At 41.7% G+C, this 20,165-nt stretch overlaps 1 protein-coding gene across 1 annotated transcript in view; it reads right to left on the reverse strand.

The window, feature by feature from the left end:
* ZNF407 (zinc finger protein 407) overlaps positions 1-20,165 on the reverse strand; it is a 335,350-nt gene that overhangs the window by 314,323 nt on the left and 862 nt on the right. The window contains exon 2 of the mRNA XM_042048657.1: positions 20,045-20,128. Coding sequence (XP_041904591.1) covers positions 20,045-20,128 — 84 coding nt within the window. The remainder of the gene's footprint in view (positions 1-20,044; positions 20,129-20,165) is intronic.

Here is a 20,165-nt window from a genome sequence, read left to right on the forward strand (position 1 = left end):
GTAAGCCCATTCTTCACATAAAGCCACCCATTTTCCTAGGACAGCAAAATCTCCGCAGGAGACTTCCAAATAAGCTGCAGACTTCCAAGATGAAAGACTTTGAAATTTCTACACAGATCTATCCAGAATAGTTCAAGTGACAAAATAAAAAGCCCCCTGATAGTCATTCCCTGTGCATCACTGAAAATGGGGAGTCATCCGCACTCATTAATTTCATTTTCTCACAGCCACCAGAAAGAACTGTAATGGCCTCACAGGCAAACACACCCGCAGTACTACCCACATCCCACTTGCTTCTGCTTCCAAACCACTCAAGAGTCCTTCCAGGTGGGCAGAAATTGGCAACACAAAGGAAGTCCTTGTGAATTGCTGACATAATGAAGATATTCTTTAATTCATACCAACAAAAAAAATAATTAAAAGGGAAGGCTCCCTAGTTCCTCATCCTCTCATTTCAGAAAGAGTCAAATGCTGCTAAATGCAGCAGGGACCACTGATTGGACCAGCTTTGAAGAAGTCAAAAATGACACATACAGATATACACTCATTTCAAGTGCTGTCAAGAATCAATAGGAATGTATGTCCAAGTCAGAAAATAAGAGGAAATGCACTAGTATCTCCTAAAAATTGTTATATAACCTCCAGATTTTCAATTTTTGAAAATTTAAGGTCTGTATATTTTAAATTTTAAGTTCAAAGAATTCTGACGGTTTCCAGAGCGAGGCACACATAAAACAGTATCAATAAAAACATCCAATAGAAACTTCTGAGGATCCAAGAAAGACTTCATACATATAGCACTGTGATATTTATGGATGAAAAGCACTTTTTAAGTATTCTCAAAAACTTTATTTTAGAGAGTTTATCAGGTCCAGGAAAGAAATTTCCAGGAAAAAATGATCATTTTCCACATACAATAGTAAGTTCTGTGGTTTGTGGGAATTCTCCAAATGACATGATTTCATGCAAGATACAATTCTCACCAACTACACCAATTAAAACTAGAGAGAAGTAAAAAGTAAAATGCAATTTGAATCCCTTTCTACTGTTGGCTGTAGTACCCTCTCAAGTACAGTGGACTGCACTGGAATTCATCAGATGAAGTACACAGGCACTATCACTGACACTTGAAAAAAATGCTGGAAGTCTCAACTTTTTCCTTAACTTCGGCAGCAAAAGATAAAAGCATGTTGGAATTGCTGCTACTTGCAAATTGACTCTTATAAATTTTACCCTAGAAACCTGGTCTTAGAAGCTCTATTTTCTCCTCTGAAAACATAAGGAGTATGAATTTCCTAGAAGGCTACTCTGGAGTTTAGTATTTGTGAAGACTTACTAAATTTCCATCAACCTTTGCTCAAAATTAAACCCAAAAGACAAAAAAGGATGGCTTTGTTGGCCCCTTGCTTAACACCACCATTTCATACAGAAAGCAACAGGAGGCCTCTACCATCACAGCCTGGGACACATTTGTCATCTACTACTACTGTATTTATCACCAGTTAAATTATCAAGAAAAGAATGTGTGCACTAATCTGTGTATTTATGCTGCTCACTCTTGTGCACCCTGTTTTCCTCATCTGCTGCCTCTTCAAGAAGCTCAGCTGAAAAGAACTGCATGAATTTTTGGCTGAACAGGTAACATAAAGACTTTGGATTTTTTGTGTGATAGGTTAACAAAGTTGCCAGAAAATACGAAGTGCACATATGCTTCTAAAGAAAGGGCGACGTTAATAAAAATAAAAGCATTCTGATGACCCCTGGTGGCCACTTTACACAAGGAAGTAATTGCATTCCATCTGAGAAAAGCAGATCAAACAGAAATGTGTTACATGTTCTATTGGTAGGCATATCTACAGAAATGAGAGCTAATATTATTCAATTAGAATATATATTTATTAGAATGTACACATTTACATGTCTGCCTTTATCAAATTACTGTACTGGTAGACACATAGACAACTCAAAAAATTAACTATGAGAAACAAAACCTATTTTCTCTTCAATGAAATAGAAGTGAGCACACTGGAAGTATTTCAGCTCAATCCTACAAGACATATGAAAAGGACTTCTTTCAGTTTTAATTTTCCAGCTGGGTTGCTTACATAAAGCAGACAGTGATGGGGAGAAGGATGGTGGAAGCACGGGGCTGCCTCACACCAGGATGCACTCAGAAGGGCTCTGTGTAATAGATGATATCCCAAATTCCTCTGGCACAGTCAGTTCTCCAGCACACTTTAGCAAAGCAAACAAACCAGCCTTTCCTTCTTTGTATTACTGGATTTCTACCACAAAGAAATTAATATCCATCATTAGGAATTAGTATAAAAAGGTGATAGCTGTACACAGACCTCAGCTATGGAGAGAGTAAACCCTTAACATGCAGAGGAAAAGCTGCATGACAAATCACACCTTTTCTCCTTAATGCTTTCCTGTAATACATGCAAGCAATCACTACAGCCCTGCCATGTCCTCTGCAACACACATGGGGATTTTTTTCCCCAATAACTGAGATGATCACGACTGTGACTTAAACCACGCACGGCTGTGCAACACCTGGCTTCCTCCAGAGCTGTGACCTGCTTCCAGGTGAACAAACCCATGCTTCAGCTGTAGTCACCGCAGAACTTTTAATGCTACGTAGTTCTGTACTCTGAACAGTTCAGGGATTACAACTGAACTTCACTCTAATTTCCATCTGTGACACATCTGTCTGTGTCAAGAGAGAGAAACCAATATAAGACAGCAATGGGAGACGTACCAGTGTGACGGTGGCAATATGAGTCCAAGCACTGGCCATATGGGATGATACAAAAATTATTCATGACTTCTGCGCTGCCTGTGATACCAGTCAAGAGATGCTACTATGGCATATCATGGAGCCTTTTCCGTTCCTCATCCTCTTTACTAGAACTAAGCCATGTAGCTACAAAAGCTTCCTTCACTTCAGCTAAGGACCAAAAAGATGCTGAAGACCAAGCAGGCTTCCACTTCTCCCCAGCAAAACACACTCTTGGTCAGCAGGCAGAGAGTGAAGGTGAATGAGAGACAAGGCAGTGCTACCCAAGAGAGAGGGACCAGGGGATGCCAGAGCAGCTTCCACCTCCTACTTCAGCCCATATGATGAAACCACATCTTCCCAGAATGGGTCCTAGGTGGATAGAACTGAAGGAGGAAGGAATTAAAGACAAGGAACAGTCCGTTGCTGATACCACCATTGCTTATAAAATAAAACCCCCATTTACTAGTCCAAAGTATTCACACTACTGATAGTTTGGGAACAAATAACCATGAAGGTTTCAAATGCTGCTGCTTTTCAACTGTATCCTTTTCCCTCCATGTCTACTTGTTTGAATACAACAAATTTGGTGCGTACCTAAATCAGTCCCTAAAACTCAGCTCTCTTCCAGAACCAGCAATATGCCTAAGCACGTGCACAGTGGCAGCACAATTCGTGTGAGGCACACGTGTTCAACTGCATTCCCAAACAAGGAATCACCTGACAATTAACATTTTCATCTCTCCTGCAGGAGTGGTGCATGGGGTGTAGCAACAGAGAACAGTTGCACTGGGGACCACTTCCCTAATACCTACAAAAATTATGAAGCTTCACTCTGCTCTAAGAGCTGCACCTTGCTTACGAGATTTCTGTTACTTGGGTATCTTAAGTGTGCAAAACCCTTTCCCTATTTTGAAGAACACTGTTTAACAGCTACACAAGACTACAATGCATTTCCTTCAGTTGTTGGTTTATCAAATTAAACTCTAATCTCCAGGTTCTCAGCACCACAGTATCAAACAGCTCCCTGGGAAGTATCAGCAGTGGAGCCCAAGGTGTGGGGAGTCTCTTCCTCCCACCAGAGCCCGCCAGCCACACAGAGTCACTGCTAACCCAACCATCATCTGGCATGATCCAGGGTGGCACCACAGCCCTCCCCCTCTGCAGACTCGAAAGACATGTGCCAGGTCAACCCAGTGGCCCCAGGCATGGCCTTCTGCTCCCCAAGGCCCTCCTGGGCAGGGAGTGCAGATGCTGCTGGACCCCACCCAGACACAGTTCCTGGCATCACAGGAGGTCACAGAAGGAACACACAGTGCTTGCCTGGGCAAGGGAACCTTGGGAGTTGCACCAGAACTGCAACTTGGCTGCATAGACTCTGTATTTCCTCAATATACCATCACTCTTTCTCTCAGGAATCCATTAGGAGAGTGTTATTACTAAAAATACTACTAATTCCCTGAAAAACACCCAAGTTCAAATCAATCCCACAAACTTTCCCAAGATCAATAGGTTTTAATGAACACAAAAAACATATTCTGCAGCAACCACGGGCAAGTACCCGGAGACCAAGCTACAGTAATAAATTGCACCTGCTCCAATACTTTCCTGGCAGGAAAAAATTGACATATCACTAAGCAGGCTGTTGCTCAGCTCAAACACCCACAGGATCTGAGGGACCACAAGATGGGTGACCTGCGTGGTGACTTATCACAGCAAAGCACAGCAGAAGGGCAGGGTTTCGGCAGCTCTCAGCTGACTGAGCAGCCCACACCACAGAGCCAGTTCCTCTGACGGAGCACTGCAGGCATAGAAAGCAACATCGAGTCAAAGGGGATGCTTCCTACAGTAAAGGGTCCTGATGCAGCCTGCTTATCTCTCAGAGAGTAAAAACAATATTTAGTCCTGTGTTTCAGTCATCAACAGTCATTTTCCTAGTATTCACTCTGGGAAAAACTTTAACAAGTTAACTCTTTTCCTGGCTGCTATTGTTAATGGAAAAGAGAAAACAGTGTAAAATTAAACCTTACTGACAACAGAGCAAAAATGTTGGTTTATGTCTTTTACAGTGAAACCTAATATTAAGTGTGCTGTTCCATCACGAATTTTCCAGAAGACTTGAGCATCACATCCTATTTTTCCCCAAGAGCTATGATTCAGACTTCCACTTTCTGGTAAATTCCATAAATATTTGATAATCAAATGCAACTTCTGTTTTGTCAGCTGAGCAGCCTTCCTCATTCTAAAGCACCAAATTCTTTTTACATTAAGCAGGAAAGGAATTCGCTTCTAACAGTGACCCTGCAATTCTATTTTACAATTTCAAATACAATTACATTTTACAAGTTCAAATTTTGCAAAATACACCATTTTTCCAGGATTTAATATCTGATATTATTTCCATATACTAAACAATACAGAAGATTTTACTGGTTGAACCCCTGTAACAACACAAATCATAGCAATATAAATATGCAAAGGATCTTATTATAACCATTGCACTTTTCTAATCAATCTCATTCTGTACTACTGTGTTCAGGAGATCAAAGTATTCTTAGATGCATGTACAATAGAAATAAATTAACATCCCTTTTAATGAATCCTTCACAAAATTCTCCCTCTCCCCGTACTGTAGAATTGTTTGGGTTGGAAAAGACCATGTTCATCGAGTCCAGCTGTTAACCCAGCACTGCCAAGTTCACCACTAAACCATGTCAAGTGCCATATCCACACGTCTTTTAAATACCTCCAGGGATGTTAAACTTCACCACTTTCATGGGCAGCCTGTTTCAGGGCTTGACAACCTTTACAGTGAAGGAATTTTTCATAAATCCTATCTAAACTTCCCCCAGTGCAACTTGAGGCCATTTCCTCTTGTCCTGTCACTTGTTACTTGGGAGAAGAGACCAACCCCCACATGGCCATGAGTACCTTCCAGGTACTCCTAGAGAGTGATAAAGTCTCCCCTGAGCCTCCTTTTCTCAGGCTAAACAACCCCAGCTCCTCATAAGACTTGTGCTCCAGATGCTTCACCAGCTCCCTTGCCCTTCCCTGGACACACTCCAGTGCCTCAATGTCCTTCTTGTCCTGAGGGGCCCAACACTGAACACAGGATTCAAGGTGCTGCCTCAACAGTGCCAAGTACAGTGGGACAATCCCTACCCTGCTCCTGCTGGCCACACTGTTCCTGCTAAAGGCCAGGATGCCATTGGCCTCCTTGGCCACCTGGACACACTCTGGCTCATGTTCAGCCACTGCCAGTCAGCACCCCAGGTCCTTTTCCACTGGCAGCTTTCCAGGCACTCTGCCCCCAGCCTGTAGGGCTGCCTGGGGTTGTTGTGACCCAAGGGCAGGACCCAGCACTTGACCTTGTTGAACCTCACACAGTTGGCCTCAGCCCACTGATCCAGCCTGTCCAGATCCCTCTGCTGAGCCTTCCTGCCCTCCAGCAGATCAACACTCCTGCCCAACTTGGTGCTGTCTGCAAAGTGACAGAGTGCACTCGATCCTCTTGTCCAGATCATTGATAATGATATTAAATAGACCCAGCCCCAGTACTGAGCCCTGGGGAACACCACTTGTGACTGGCCAGCAGCTGGATGTAATTCCATTCACTGCCACTCTCTGGACACTGCCATCAAGCTGGCTTTTCACCCAGGCATCCTCATGCCACTGTCTATGTTTTAAATAACTTGAATACCTATTAACATCCAAATCCAACTGAATTCACTGGGAACAGGGCATTTGAAAATCAAGATATTTCTTTAGGTGCTTAAAAAGGATTTGTAAAGTAATGCTATATATCCAGATGGCACTGTTTTATCTACAAAACTTGTTATTCAGAACTAAATAAAATTATATAAACCCACTTCTTTTTAATTAAAATTAGTTTATATTTTGAAAACTCAACAATTAGCAATGTTTAGCTACATTAATAACACATTCTCCAGAATTCTTCAAAAGAAAAATTAAATTATATTAGATTATTTTTAATAACTTGTAGATTTTAAAAGTGCCGAGCTATAAATGAAAGGACTACAGAATAAAGGTAGAAAATGCACACATTCAATGCTATTAAAAGGCAGACACATGAGATCTCATGTATCTTGTGCCATTTGTAAAAAGGTTGTTTTATTATCAGTGTAACTAATCACAATGAAGACATCTCTTACAATCAAAGACATTATAATGAATTTTCTTTACAGCTACAGAGAAATGGGATTTGCTGTTCCATATCAAACTAGAACAGGCTGTATAAATTCTTCTTCATATTTATTATTAAATGTAACTTTTATCTATAAAATCAGCCATGAAATATTAAAAACTGAAACAACAGAATTTATATCCTTTACTTAATTTAGTTTAAACGGTCTATTCACTAAAGAGAGGGAAAAAAGGTTACATATGTATTATAACGTGCCCTCCCCTCTCCCCCATAAGTGTTTCCATTATAAACCACCTAGTTTTGGAATTTATAACTCAGCTGTAAAAACCCACTTCATACTTAAAAGTTGGTATACTTTTCCTTTTACAAATTTTAAAAAAAAAATCTATTTCAGAAGGAAGGCAAGAAAGAACATGAGAGAAGGGGAAAAGCAATCAGACTAAGAATTTTAATGCCTGGCCAGTTAAATCAGTTGGTAAGAGCCATCTATTGTAATTCAGACCCATCTGCCCACCCCATCCTCTGAAGAATCATTGGGAGATGGTCAGATGGCTGCACCAGAGCCCCTGCGCAGATGGGAGCCAGGTACTGGCCTCCAGCTGCTGCTGACCTGCCCAGGTTCAGGCTCTCTTATCCTACTGCTATCTCCTGAAGTCAGCTGTACAACTGAGAATTGGACAAACAGAAAGTAAGTGAGAACAGCAAAGAGCATTAAAATCACCTGTGTCAGAGAAGAGACAAGACAAAACATATCAGCACATCATAAAAATGACAAAGAGACAAAACAGCATGTAAAAAAAAGGGTTCTCCCGATGAAAAGATGTAAGTCTTGAGAATTCAGGAACTGGAGATTGGACAACATATAGTGCAATGAAAACTAACAGAAAGATAAGGGCAGATAAAAACCACCAGAAGTTCATAGAAGCCAAAAGATTAAAAGGTATAAAAAGGGTCTTATTTAAGACAGCATGGAAAACAATTCATACATAAGAGGGCAGATTCCAGCACGAAGCATGAAATAAAGCAACAAGAGACAAGCAACCTATTACCTTAAGGTGCAAGCTATTTCCGGCTAGCAATAGCTTATTTTCAGCTTTTTCCTGGAGCACAACAAAAAGCACAAAAGCGAAATTTACCTTTCTTTTCAGAGTCCCCATTTTACAGTCTGAAAGGAATAGAAAGAAGTAGCAAAGGAACAAAATCCTGCGTTGGTCCTCACAGCGCAGCTGGTGAGTTGGACAAGCTGGCAGGAGCAACAGCCAAGCTACAACAGGCAGCTGCCTGCAGACACTGTCTCAGGGACACCAGGGAAGCTCGCAAAGACCTGAAGTCCAGAGATGCTCCCATGTGCCCCAGGTGATGCTGCACTGTTCTTTAGAGGAAACCACCAAGACCATGTGTTCAAACATAGCCTTTATTTAGTCTTAAACTAAGTTTATTCACCAGAAAAGCCTCTCTCTTAGCAATTCTTTACAGTCCATGAGGACTATGTATATATATTGCAACCAATTCCCAGAGCAACACAAATAAGTAAGGTTTATAAATTCTTTGGTTCTCTACAGTGATTCAGCCTTGGAGCAGTCACAGTTTTAAAATATAACCTTAATGGGAAGATCTTTTGGTGGACTAGATTAATCTGGCATACACAGACAGCAGAGAATATTTCCAAAATATACATAAAAAACCCAAACACAGTACAAAGATATTACCTACACACCATCCAGTCAAATACTCAAAAAAAGTACATGAGCAAAGAGAACCACAACGTATGAATTTTAAGGATCTATTAGACATTGACATCATTCATTATTTTGATATCATTTGATATGCAATAGAGATGAACAGTGAGGAACAAGAGAAAGAATGAGAAAATTGGTGCTCTAAGACAAACATATCCTTAAAACAACCAGACTCAAAGAGCAAAGCCTGCAAATGTAAAATCAGTGCCCAGTTTATGGAATTTATGTCAGATCACCAACAGGAAAACAGACGAAGGGAAAGGAAAAGCTGAATCAGACAGCAAGGATCCTCTAAGGGAGCAGATGGTCCCATGGCACAAAAATCTGCACTCAATTCCCAAAATTCAACAGTCCAAAATCACTCATGTCTGTATCTACCTGCTATGTTAACCGCTATTGTACTGCTCAATGTCGAGATTTAAAATGTCTGGATCAGAAAGTGAGACCTGGAGTTTTAAGTACTGGTATCTCACATCTGATTCAGGGAGGGAAGAAAAAAATCCAACTCCCTCTCAACCAGCATGAGACAGCCCCTAGAAAGAAGTCAGCTAGAGAAAGACAATGAGCACAAGTCCTAAGCCCAGAAAACGAGAGCTGCCACCCTGGAAAAAAAAAAAAGACACACTGACTCTGCAGAGCTACTACCATATTATTTACTGCTCATGAACCTAAGAAGTCTTGCTCTTGTACCTAGGGCACACCAGCTTTGCGAGCACCCTGAAGCAAGCACCTAGACAAAGCCTCCTACTTCTCCAAACCTCCTGCAGCTGCTCCATAACTTGGTGCCCACCACTCCTGAAAACAGAGCCTGTTCAGGCCTGTACATCTCATGCAGGGAACTAGTGATCTTTTGTGAAGAGTCAGCAAAATCCACATTCACTCTAGGAATAGTTTTATACTTCATGTCAAAACATGCACAGACAATGAGATTACTTTATTTGAATTCACGGTATTTATTAGAATTTATGGTCAAAATGTATTCATTACAAAAACAGGTATTGAACAAACACGAGAAAACATTTATTAATTGTTCTACCTGGCAGCTCTTATTTAATGGAAGGTCACCAAAAAATCATTAGGACTGCTTTCAAGAACTATTCAAACTAACATTTCTAAAAGCAAACTTCAATAATATGGCTTTTAATAATAAGGCATATTTTACAAAATACTAGAATTTGGGGACATACTAGTCCTCAAAATGTGCCTTTAGATTTCCCTTATTTGGAATGACTGGCATGACTGTATTAGCCACACATTTTAACACTGCTTTATCCAGTCAGCTCACTAAATCATTAAAAATATACACATCTGAGCTTCAGTTTGACCTGCAGTGACTCCTATATGTACTCTCAAAATTAACACAAGCACTGAATGCTACTAATCTTCGACTTGTAATAACTGATCAAAGAATACTGCCCTGTAATTCACTACAAGCTAAAATCATAGCGCTGAACTCTGCATTTTCAAACAAGTGGTTTATAGCTCTAGATTTAAAATGCAAAATTTCCATTATATTTAATAATTAAAATGCATGCTGTGTTATGGTTACATTTGGTGACTGGATTAGTAGTACCCCAACTGAGTTAAACAATGCCTTTTTCCTATTAGAGTTCATATTACCATATTGTCTATTTGTTTAAGAAAAGGAAGAAAAAAAGCACAGCAAGGAAGAAGGAATAAAAAAGAAATATGAATATCAAACATACTGAAAGACAGTGAGGATCAAGACAGCAAGAAGACCTGGTATCAGCAAAATATACGCTAGCTGAAAGCAGAAAAGCTGAAATATCTGTGCATTTAAAGTATGAAAACTTTTATTAAAAGGAATATTCTCCCTTTGTCAATAAAGGATCTCATTCAAAGTAAAGGGTATAAAGCTAAGTTTGCTTTCCTAGATGCAGTTGCACAAATTGAGGGAATACAGACATCACTGTCAAAGAGCAGACTCTTTCAGGCTGTCAACTTCTTCATCAGGGTCTGACTTCACTGGAAAGTGTGAAATTATGTAATTATTTATGCTTTGCAATTCTGACGGTTTAAACAAATCCAGCACTATGAACATCATCTTTTATAATGCAAAATTCCTACTGAGATTTTATTTTAGACAATATAACTTTTTTTTTCCTGTGCTTTCTAGGTGATTTATTCAAACAAAATTTAAATATTATGTGACGTATTTCTTTTCTCCCAGAACAGATCCCACGGAGCTTAGAAACATAACATACAAGGATGAAAAATAATTGAAAAATTAAGTAAAAATGAAATCATGGCCACAGTAACATCAACTGACGTTTTCTCAGCACTGTCAGTTATATTGCCACCCAAAACTCTCTGATTGCAAGTCTAAAGACCTTTGAGTACTAACAACGAATGTATAAATAAAATATTATTTGATGCCATAAAAAGACATACTGCTTACATTCCTGCACTTCCATACAATATTTAAGTATAAACTTCAGCGATTAACTTTTTTTTCATTCCAAGTATATTTTAATTATCTTGTTACCAATAACAGATACGAAGACAAGCTTGTGTGCCTGAAAGCTTGCCTACTTCTCCCCCGATAGTAGCTGGTATAATATATTGCCTCTGCCTGTATGTCAGTCTCCTCAGAAATCCATCCCCTTACAGGGTAAATACCTTTTGCATACAAAAAAAGTACACAATCTCTGAAAAAAAAAGTTTCAGCACTCACCCTCAAAATACACTTTACTGAAATCAGCGACATCTAAAATCATGATGATGTGAATGACGAAAAAGAGAAAGCATTCCTGCAAGTCAACCATCACCAGCAAAGTTCAGCATGTTTTTTACCTGGAAATGGAACCTGAATAGCCTGAGCTAGCAAAATGCATTGTCAGGTTTTGACTTGTCCTCTCCAAACAACACCTTCTGTACCCAATGACCTTGTGCCCAGGAAGGATTCTTGGGGTTTGAGAGAAGGAGCTCCTTGTATCTCATCAGATGTCTGCTCCAGAGCAGCTGAAGGTCAACACCAGACCTACGTCAACTTTCTCTTCAGTCTCTTCCTCCCCTTCCCTCCTCAGGTTGCCGTCCCTGTTGCAAACTCCTTGGGTGACAGAAAGGAAAGCCTATATACAATCCTCTGCACATATCAGAGGCACTTACAAAGAAGTTGAAGCAATACTTGTGAGGAATTTTTGAGCTACCTAGATTTAGAATGGCACTCAAATTCACAAGTCTGCATCTTTGACACTTAAAGTCTAATGAGAAACAACTAAAGAAAAAGAAGGGTAGTTTTTTTCATATAACATATCTGCCAGGTTCCTGGTACCAACAAGTAACAACACTGTGTTATGAAACCTCTGCTCAAGAACCAACCCGGTTTTTGTGGTAGGATTTGGACCAAAAAAAAAAAAAAAATCCAATTTTATTTCTCTGGTTCAGTACACAAAAATTATGAAATGGAAAGGTTCTGTCAGGTTGTGATTTTGATCATTTTGACACAAATTGAAAAAATTCTGTTAAACTAAATGGAAATATTCCAATTTATAGTCAGGTAAATAACATCAAATTCTAGTCCCGGGTTTTCTTTCCTTCCTGATTAAATTACATTAATGTACACTTAAAGCAACTACTGCTATTCCTGCTGGTTTTCTCAGGAGAATAATTTATCTGTTAAAATACAGTACCTGGACATAAACATGAAGTCATAAGGGTTCTTTCACATGTCTGCCATCTATCTGAAGCCTTGCAACAAAGAGGCTTTTAGCAGTATCGTATTACACGGACACCAACATATCATCCTAAATGTAGGGCAGAAGTCAATCTGCTTCTGTGAGGACCTATAGGCCATAGTTTCTTTCCAAAATACTTTTTATTAACCTGATATGTATATGAGACATCAAAAACCACAACACAGTATTCTTACACGCAATGTACCAGAAAAAGGCTCAACAACTAAATATTGCGTCTTTGCATTCTTGCTAAAAGGTTTGACATAGTATTCATTGCCATATTATTCCTAATTAGCAGTTTAAGCTTGTTAACAAGAACAGTTCATTTAAGGTAAACAGGAATTATCTTTCCATTGTATAGGTAAACTTGTAAATAGGACAGCTCATAAATTCTAAGATGAGAGCAACTAGGAAACTATTCATTAAGGCTTGGGTTATAAATTCAAAACATGAAGCGTAACATGCTTAAAGAAGGTTTTATTTTTAAAAGCATTCATTAGGCTCTCATCTTCAAGCCTCAGACTTGTAAATAATTTAAAATGAAAATGCGAACAACAGGCAGGGAAAAAAAAGCAAATGCAATTCAAATCAGTCCATTGTTGCACCAATGAAACTCAGAACAATAGAAACTAAGTTGGCAGATTTTGAAGACAACATCCAGAAAAGATCCTTATGTACTGTATCTTTGAACTTACATGTTGTGCTAGTACTGGATCCAATCCAAAAAAAAATAGCTGACTTGTAACAACCAGGCTTTGCCCAGTAAAAGATACACATGCTGAACTAGCAATTTTTAGTATTCATTGCATTTTATTCTGGAGCTGCCAAAGCAAACAAACAAGCTTATCGATGCTTTTAGGTTTCATATTTATCCATTCTGACTTTTCAGAAGTGTATATCCTATTAACAATTTATATGACACAACTCAAGAACCCCCTTTCCTTTAAAGGTTAAGGTAAATCTCAGTTTGCCCCACATGGGGAACATGAAAAAAACCAGCCTTTACTTCACTGGCATCGAAAATGGAAAGCGAAGAAGACAAAAGTAACAAGTCAAACAAAAAAACAAAACACAAGGGTCACTGCTGTCCCCACTGAGTATTCAGTGTCCCAAATCCAATATCAATACATCCCTGCAGAAAGCATGTTACACACCAAGGAACCAGGAAAGTGCAACATTTTGCCTTCACTGAATTCATGGAGCTTGCTATCCTTTTCTCAAGGACTTGGAACAATCCAACAAATATTCAATGTCACTTAAACATTCAATAGAAAACAAGCATGCAACAGGAATTTCTTTCGCCATGTTAAAAGACCACATGGCACTGCAAAATGCAAAAGTGCTGTAGTCCTATGCCATGGTTCTTGTGGAGAAAGCTGTGCATAGATGCTGGCTATCCCAGGAATGTCAAGACATGCTCTTCAGAAGCCTTCCACTTACTGGCTGCACCCCATGCACCAGGAAATCTGACACTTGTCAGCCACGCAGGATTTCCTGCATGGCTGCAGAACATTGAGCAGGAAACCCTGGCACATCCAGGGAGCTCTGGGCATACAGCAGGATGCGACTCAGCTACAGCACACACATACAGCCAGCACACGGCTTTCCGGAGGCACCAACCCCCCAGGCAGTACAAGAGCAGCAAGTCTCATGCTTCCACATGTGAACCGAGATGGAAAGGTCACCCCTGTCCATGCTTCTCCTTTGAACACAGAAGTGGGTGATGACAACATGCTACACACCACCAGTACAGGTAAAGTAAGTCTCCTCCTGATTACGTGTCCTAAAGCCAACTGTGGACTATCTCGTATGTTCATAGCAAACGTTTACAGCAAACATTTAAATAAATCCAAACTCTAACGCACTGAATAGAATCAGCTGAAGGTCACAGGCTCTTCCAGGGTGAGCCCAAGCTTGAAAACCTGACTTAGGAGAGAACTCACATATATAAAGCCATACCAGAGCTCTCAAGGCCATCCAAATGGCAATACAGCAATCTGTCTTTAATTAAATTTGAATTCTTGTCAGGACCTCCATACTTTTCAAACTTCTTGCTGGAATGTTTCCTACAGAAAAGCTTATATACCAGGTAATTGCATGGATTCCACAAAAAAAAAAACACCAAAAAAAAACCACATGAAACAATGATTTCCATACAAAATGATGACTTAGTATTACTATTCAGATAAGTTTTGTTACCCCTTGTAATTCCAGTGGATTTGAACATTTTTATGTATTTTTTACATCTTGCTACCTATATTTTTGAGAAGAACTTTTGAAATTCCAAAGATGGGGCTAAGGACAGCAAGAAACTTTATAACTACAACCAGACAAAGAAGTAACAGCTAGAAAAGCATCTATATATGCACTTGAAGCAAAATAGTAACCTATAGAGATGTATACATTCAGATCTATTCACTGAAATACTGCATACCCTAACTCTGCAAACCTCCTCCTGGGCCATTGCATACGCCACACACATGTAACAACTTCTATGTTTAGACTCAGAAAGACAGAGGCAATTAAAATTTATGCCTGTGCCACTGAGGATCAAAAAAACCTAAGAACATTCACAGCCTCAGAGCCCACTTAAACATAACCCACACTGTGGCAGACAGTAGCTCAGTAGTAGGCCAGACTACTGAGAAAAGTCAGCCTGTTGTAGAACAAGCAAACAAAACAAAAAAATTAGCAATCAACAACTCTGCTAACGCAGGACTGGAAAGCAGTCACGATCATGCAAACAAGCATTTTACTTTTGGAACACCATTACTGCCTGTTTCTAAAAGGCACTTGGGTTATTTCTTTGTAAGAATGTATGTGAATTGGGTAGCCCTTACTGTAATTTTCCTTCTCATACTGAGGAAAAACACATAGCTAGGTTTCTTTCTGCTATAAAGCTATAAATTGCTAACATAACTTTGGGACACAATCTTTCATCTTCACATGTTGAAGAACTGAGAATAAGTAAAATATGAAAACTTCCACATATATTTAATATAAACACCTGCAATGGGCTACAGACTGTTCTGTAACTAGAGACTCTTCACTGACAGATGGCAGAAACAGGATTAACGGCATTCACAATTGCAGAGCAGGAAAGCAGGTGTGGTTCCCCCGTTTTAAACATAAAACTTCTTTCTGCAAAGCAAAAAGTCACCTTTGGAATTTCCAAAGGTGAGAAATTAGAAATTACAAGAATGTCTTTACATTTTTTGCTTCTTCTTCTCTGGTTTTGTATACACAGGCTAATAAACAATCTGAGTTTATGTGTTAACACAGTCCAAAATGACAAAAAAAAAAAAAAATCCAGTTTAGAAGTAGGTATAGACTTATTTAAACTTTCATACACTTTTGTATAACCATGTAAAGGCAAATGGACCGAAGATTAAACCACTCTGATGGTACTAGAGAGATGCCACATGAACTTAGACACCACGGGCCAGGCAAGATTTAAGCAGTTTGCAATGCCAGGTCCCATGAGACCCTACTCCTAATTCATTCTCGCCAAGACATCCATGGGTAACCCTATGCCTGCCTGTTCATACTAAACATTGTACTTGCCTGAGTGAAGTCAGCCTCTTCTCTCAAGCAACCAGCAACAGGACAAGAGAACACAAGTCTTAAGCTGCACCAGAGGGGGTTTAGCCTGCACGTGAGGAAGAGTTTCTTCACACAAAGGGTGACTAGACATTGAAATGGGCTGCCCAGGGAGGTGGTGGAGTCACCATCTCTGGAGGTGTTTTGAGGAAAGACTGGACTCAGCACTTAGTGCCATGGTCTAATTGACATGGTGGTGTCAGGTCATAGATTGGACTTGATCTCAAAGGTCTGTTCCAACCTAGTTGATTCTGTGGTCACTGGTGAGGCACGGTACTCATTTCGTTCGTGCCTTTGTGTCCACCAAGAAGCGCTGTCCTTGGTTCTGCTCCTTCCACTCGTGGTATGGAGGAGCAGTGCCTCCATGCTTTGGCTGCTGCTGGCACTGTGTGATGCAGCTGCACCTCGGGCAGTGGTGGCAGAACTACCCCGAGGTGGCAAGGCCAACACAAAACAAGACTTTTCTGGGGTGGAAGAATAACCACAAATGCTCTGCTGGGCAGCTGCTGACAATCTGTCAAAGTGAAAGCACCATTTCCATTTGACTCCTCACATAACACAGAGCACAGCACAGAGACCACTCACCACGTCTGGGTTTGTGAACAGCTGAAGGAACCACAGGCACTACATCTGTTCAATCACATCATCTTGTCTTTCCCTTCAGACTTTCAAAAGAGTAAGTTATACTCCAGATTTCAATCTAAAAAGTCAACTTTTTAGTACCTTTAACATGCATCATAATACCAAGGCATTAATTTCAATGAATGACTAGACCAGGTGTATCTTAAACCAATGTTTTTATTTGACTGATGGGGTCATCCATCCAATGAAGCATTTCTTTTTTCCCAAGAAAGAGAATATTTAAATTCTAAGCCACATTAGGAAATTCAATTGTAGGAGCCACCCAACAATTCCAGTTCAACCACATTTCATGTGGCAGTCTGTCTGTGTATTTCAGGTCACTCATAAAACCACAACACTGTACACATTCATAAAATTAACGAAAAAAAACCATGAAAAGCAACGCTACCTCATTCTTAATGTTGTGTAGACTAACAAGAAAATGCTGGTTTTCACTACAAAAGGTTGGGTTTAATGGAGTACTGTGACTGACATCTGCTTCACACATCCTCTATCACCATGTAATGTTTTTCATTAAAAAGAGACAACACAGCTTAAGTTTTAAAAGCGTTTCTAACAAAGAAAACTCATGCAAATAAATGAGAAATCTTTGATGCTCTTACTATACAATAGTTCCAACAGAAGAATGATAGTAAAGGATTTAACTCAGGTCGTTTGAATTATATTTCCCAAAATGCTAATAAAACTGACATGTTTGAACATACTGAAAAAGTCACAGTCCATCATCATGCTGTCACATCAGTGCATTTGACTTCTTTTAAAATGTATGGATTATACAATTACTGCCAGGCTCCATATTTTATATATAAAAGCTACAATCTGATTATATGTCCATGCTGAAATAATTTATGAAATAAGGATGGAATGACTGCAACGTTACTTCTATGATGAATGTAACTTGCTGTGAATAGTGTAGGATATTGCAAGAGACCAAACTGAAGCCTGTAATTGTCCTCATCTTTCATGCAGAGGTGTGACCTGGGAAAAATATAGATCCTACCATCTAAAGCTCCAGCCTCATACAAACATCTTGATTACTCATCTTCTGATACAGGAATGGAAAATTTATAGTCTTCACATGCCACACCTTTGGGTTATTAAGGTGAGAATCACAGGAAATTACATCCAGTGTTTAAATTGTATGTTAGTCTGTTATGGTTATGGCTTTGCACCATCAGCAAATCCACCACTGCCGCTATTACCCTTGCACTTTTGGATTTCCATTGTTTACTACCCCCTAGGTGTTACCATCATGCTTAGTATGATATGGATGAGCACAAGCACATGACAAAGCCAAGGTCTTGCAAGCCTGCATCAGTACAACCACACAAAGAAGAAAAGAGGGCACAGGAAAACAGAAACAAAACTTTTAACTATGTAAATTCTAAGATCACTGCTTGCTACAGCATTCAGATCACAAATGGTTTTTTCCTTTCCTTCCTCCAACTAACACTGCATTTAGTATTAACATTGTGGTTCACAGGCCACACTAGTTATTTGAAGGAGCAACAGGAAACTTTGCTCAAGTCAAATTAAACAAGACAGAATCACAGACTCATAGAAAGGCTTGGGTTGGAAGGCACCTTAAAGATCATTTAATTGCAACACCCCTGCCATGGGTAGGGACACTTTCCACAAGACCCAGTTGCTCAGAGCCCCATCCAGCCTGGCCTTGGAACACTTGCAGGGATGGAACATCCACAACCTCTCTGGGCAACCTGTGCCAATGCCTCACCACCTTCATATTAGAAAACTTCTTCTATATAAAGGACATACAGATGATCAACTATCCCTCAAAGGCTACCTAAAGCAGTAGTTTTGGTTTAATGATCTTTCCTACTCAAGACACACACACCATCAGAAATGAGTTAACATTGCTATGCTGTTTATGAGAAATTGCTTTCCCTGCCACAATCTGGCAGGTTCCCTAAGAGTCTACTCTGACTCCCTTGATCAGACAAAACCATGTTGAAAATCACAAGACTGTGAGAGCACAGGAGATGCTCATAACTCAAGAGTCTAACCTCCAGAGGAAGGCAGCAAACAAGCAGAAGGTCTGAAGCACAAATCCTACGAGAAATGGCTGAGGGAGCTGGGATTGCTTAGCCTAGAAAAAATGAGACTCAAGGGAGACCTTATCACTCTCTACAACCACCTGAAAAGAGGGTGTGGCCAGGTGGGGATCGGCCTCTTCTCCCAGGCAACCAGCAACAGGAGTAGAGCACAAAAGCCTAAAACTGCACCAGTGGAAGTTTAGGCTGGACGTTAGAATTTTTTCACTGAAAGTGTGTTTAGACTTTGGAATGGACTGCCCGGGAAGGTGATGGAGTCCCTGTCCCAGGAGGTGTTTAAGGAAAGACTGTATGTGCCACGCAGTACTATGGTCTGTTGACAAGACGGTGTTCGGTGCATCAGAGCTCTTTTCCAACCTAATTCTGTAATTCTGTCACTGCTCTGCTTGGTGACCGAAGCAGAATAAAGGGAAAGCAAGTACAGCCCTTTCTTTATCCCTTGTAAGACCCACGTACAGAGCTCCTGCAGTCACGTGCGTCGTCCCTCACCGCCAACTGCTGCACTTCTCAAAGCTCATCCCCTCTTACTCTACAGCAACCTTCGGGATAGGAGGGGGAAGTAAAAGAGAGGTTGAAGCCATTCAGGCAGCGCCTGACCCCACACGCCGACACATCCGAACGTCCACCCCGGGCCGGCCTCACCCCCGCCCCGCCCCGCCCCGCCGCGCCTGCGCAGACGCGGCCGCGCAAACCGTCCCGCACGGCGGTTCGGGGCTGCTGCCCGGTGCCGTCCTCGCGGGGCGGCGGCTGCACGGGGCCGACGCCCACCGCCGCTGTGCCCCGCTGTCCCCTCACGCCACAGCCCCGCCCGACGGAGCCTCGCGCGTGCGCACCGACCCTACGGAACTGGGCGAAGGGCAGGGAGGGGGGGGGGGACACAGGGAACCGGGGAGGAGCCCGGAGCACGCTGCAACCGGAGCCGCGCAACGTGGTGGCGGCTCGCGCGGGTCCCCACCCCACCCGCTTCTCCCTCGCTCCTTCCGTCCCCGCTCCCCGCCGCGCCCGTCCGCGGCAGAGCGGAAGGGAAGACCCGCCACGGCCCCGGGGCCGGCTGCGGCGGCCAATGGGCGCAAGGGGCGCTCTTCCCGCCCTCGGCACCCCAGCCAATCGGCGAGCAGCTTGGGAGGAAGCAGGCACGGGATTGGCTCCGCCGGTGCGCCACAGCCCGCCCGCCCACTCCAAAAAAAAAAAAAAAAAAACACGACGGCAGCGCAGAGGCCCAAAAAGCCCGAGGGGAGACGGCGACGCGGCGACCCCATGAGCCCCCCTCGCGAGGGCCGAGCTAGCAGCTCGCCCCGCGCCGCCGAGCGGCGAGACGGGGCTGCCGCGCCGCGGCGGGCAGCGCTTACCGCGCGGGGGGAGCCGAGCGCCTCCGCTTGTGCTGAGCCGTGTCACCAGTGGCGCGCCGTAGATCCGCCGCGCTGCGTCACGCCCGGCGCGCGGGGGGCGGGGGCGAGGCGCGCCCACGTG

The sequence above is a fragment of the Corvus kubaryi genome, unplaced genomic scaffold (genome assembly GCF_017639235.1).
Source record: "Corvus kubaryi isolate FWS band 111438036 unplaced genomic scaffold, C.kubaryi_AGA036_p1.0 68, whole genome shotgun sequence".
Classification (NCBI taxonomy): Eukaryota; Metazoa; Chordata; class Aves; order Passeriformes; family Corvidae; genus Corvus; species Corvus kubaryi.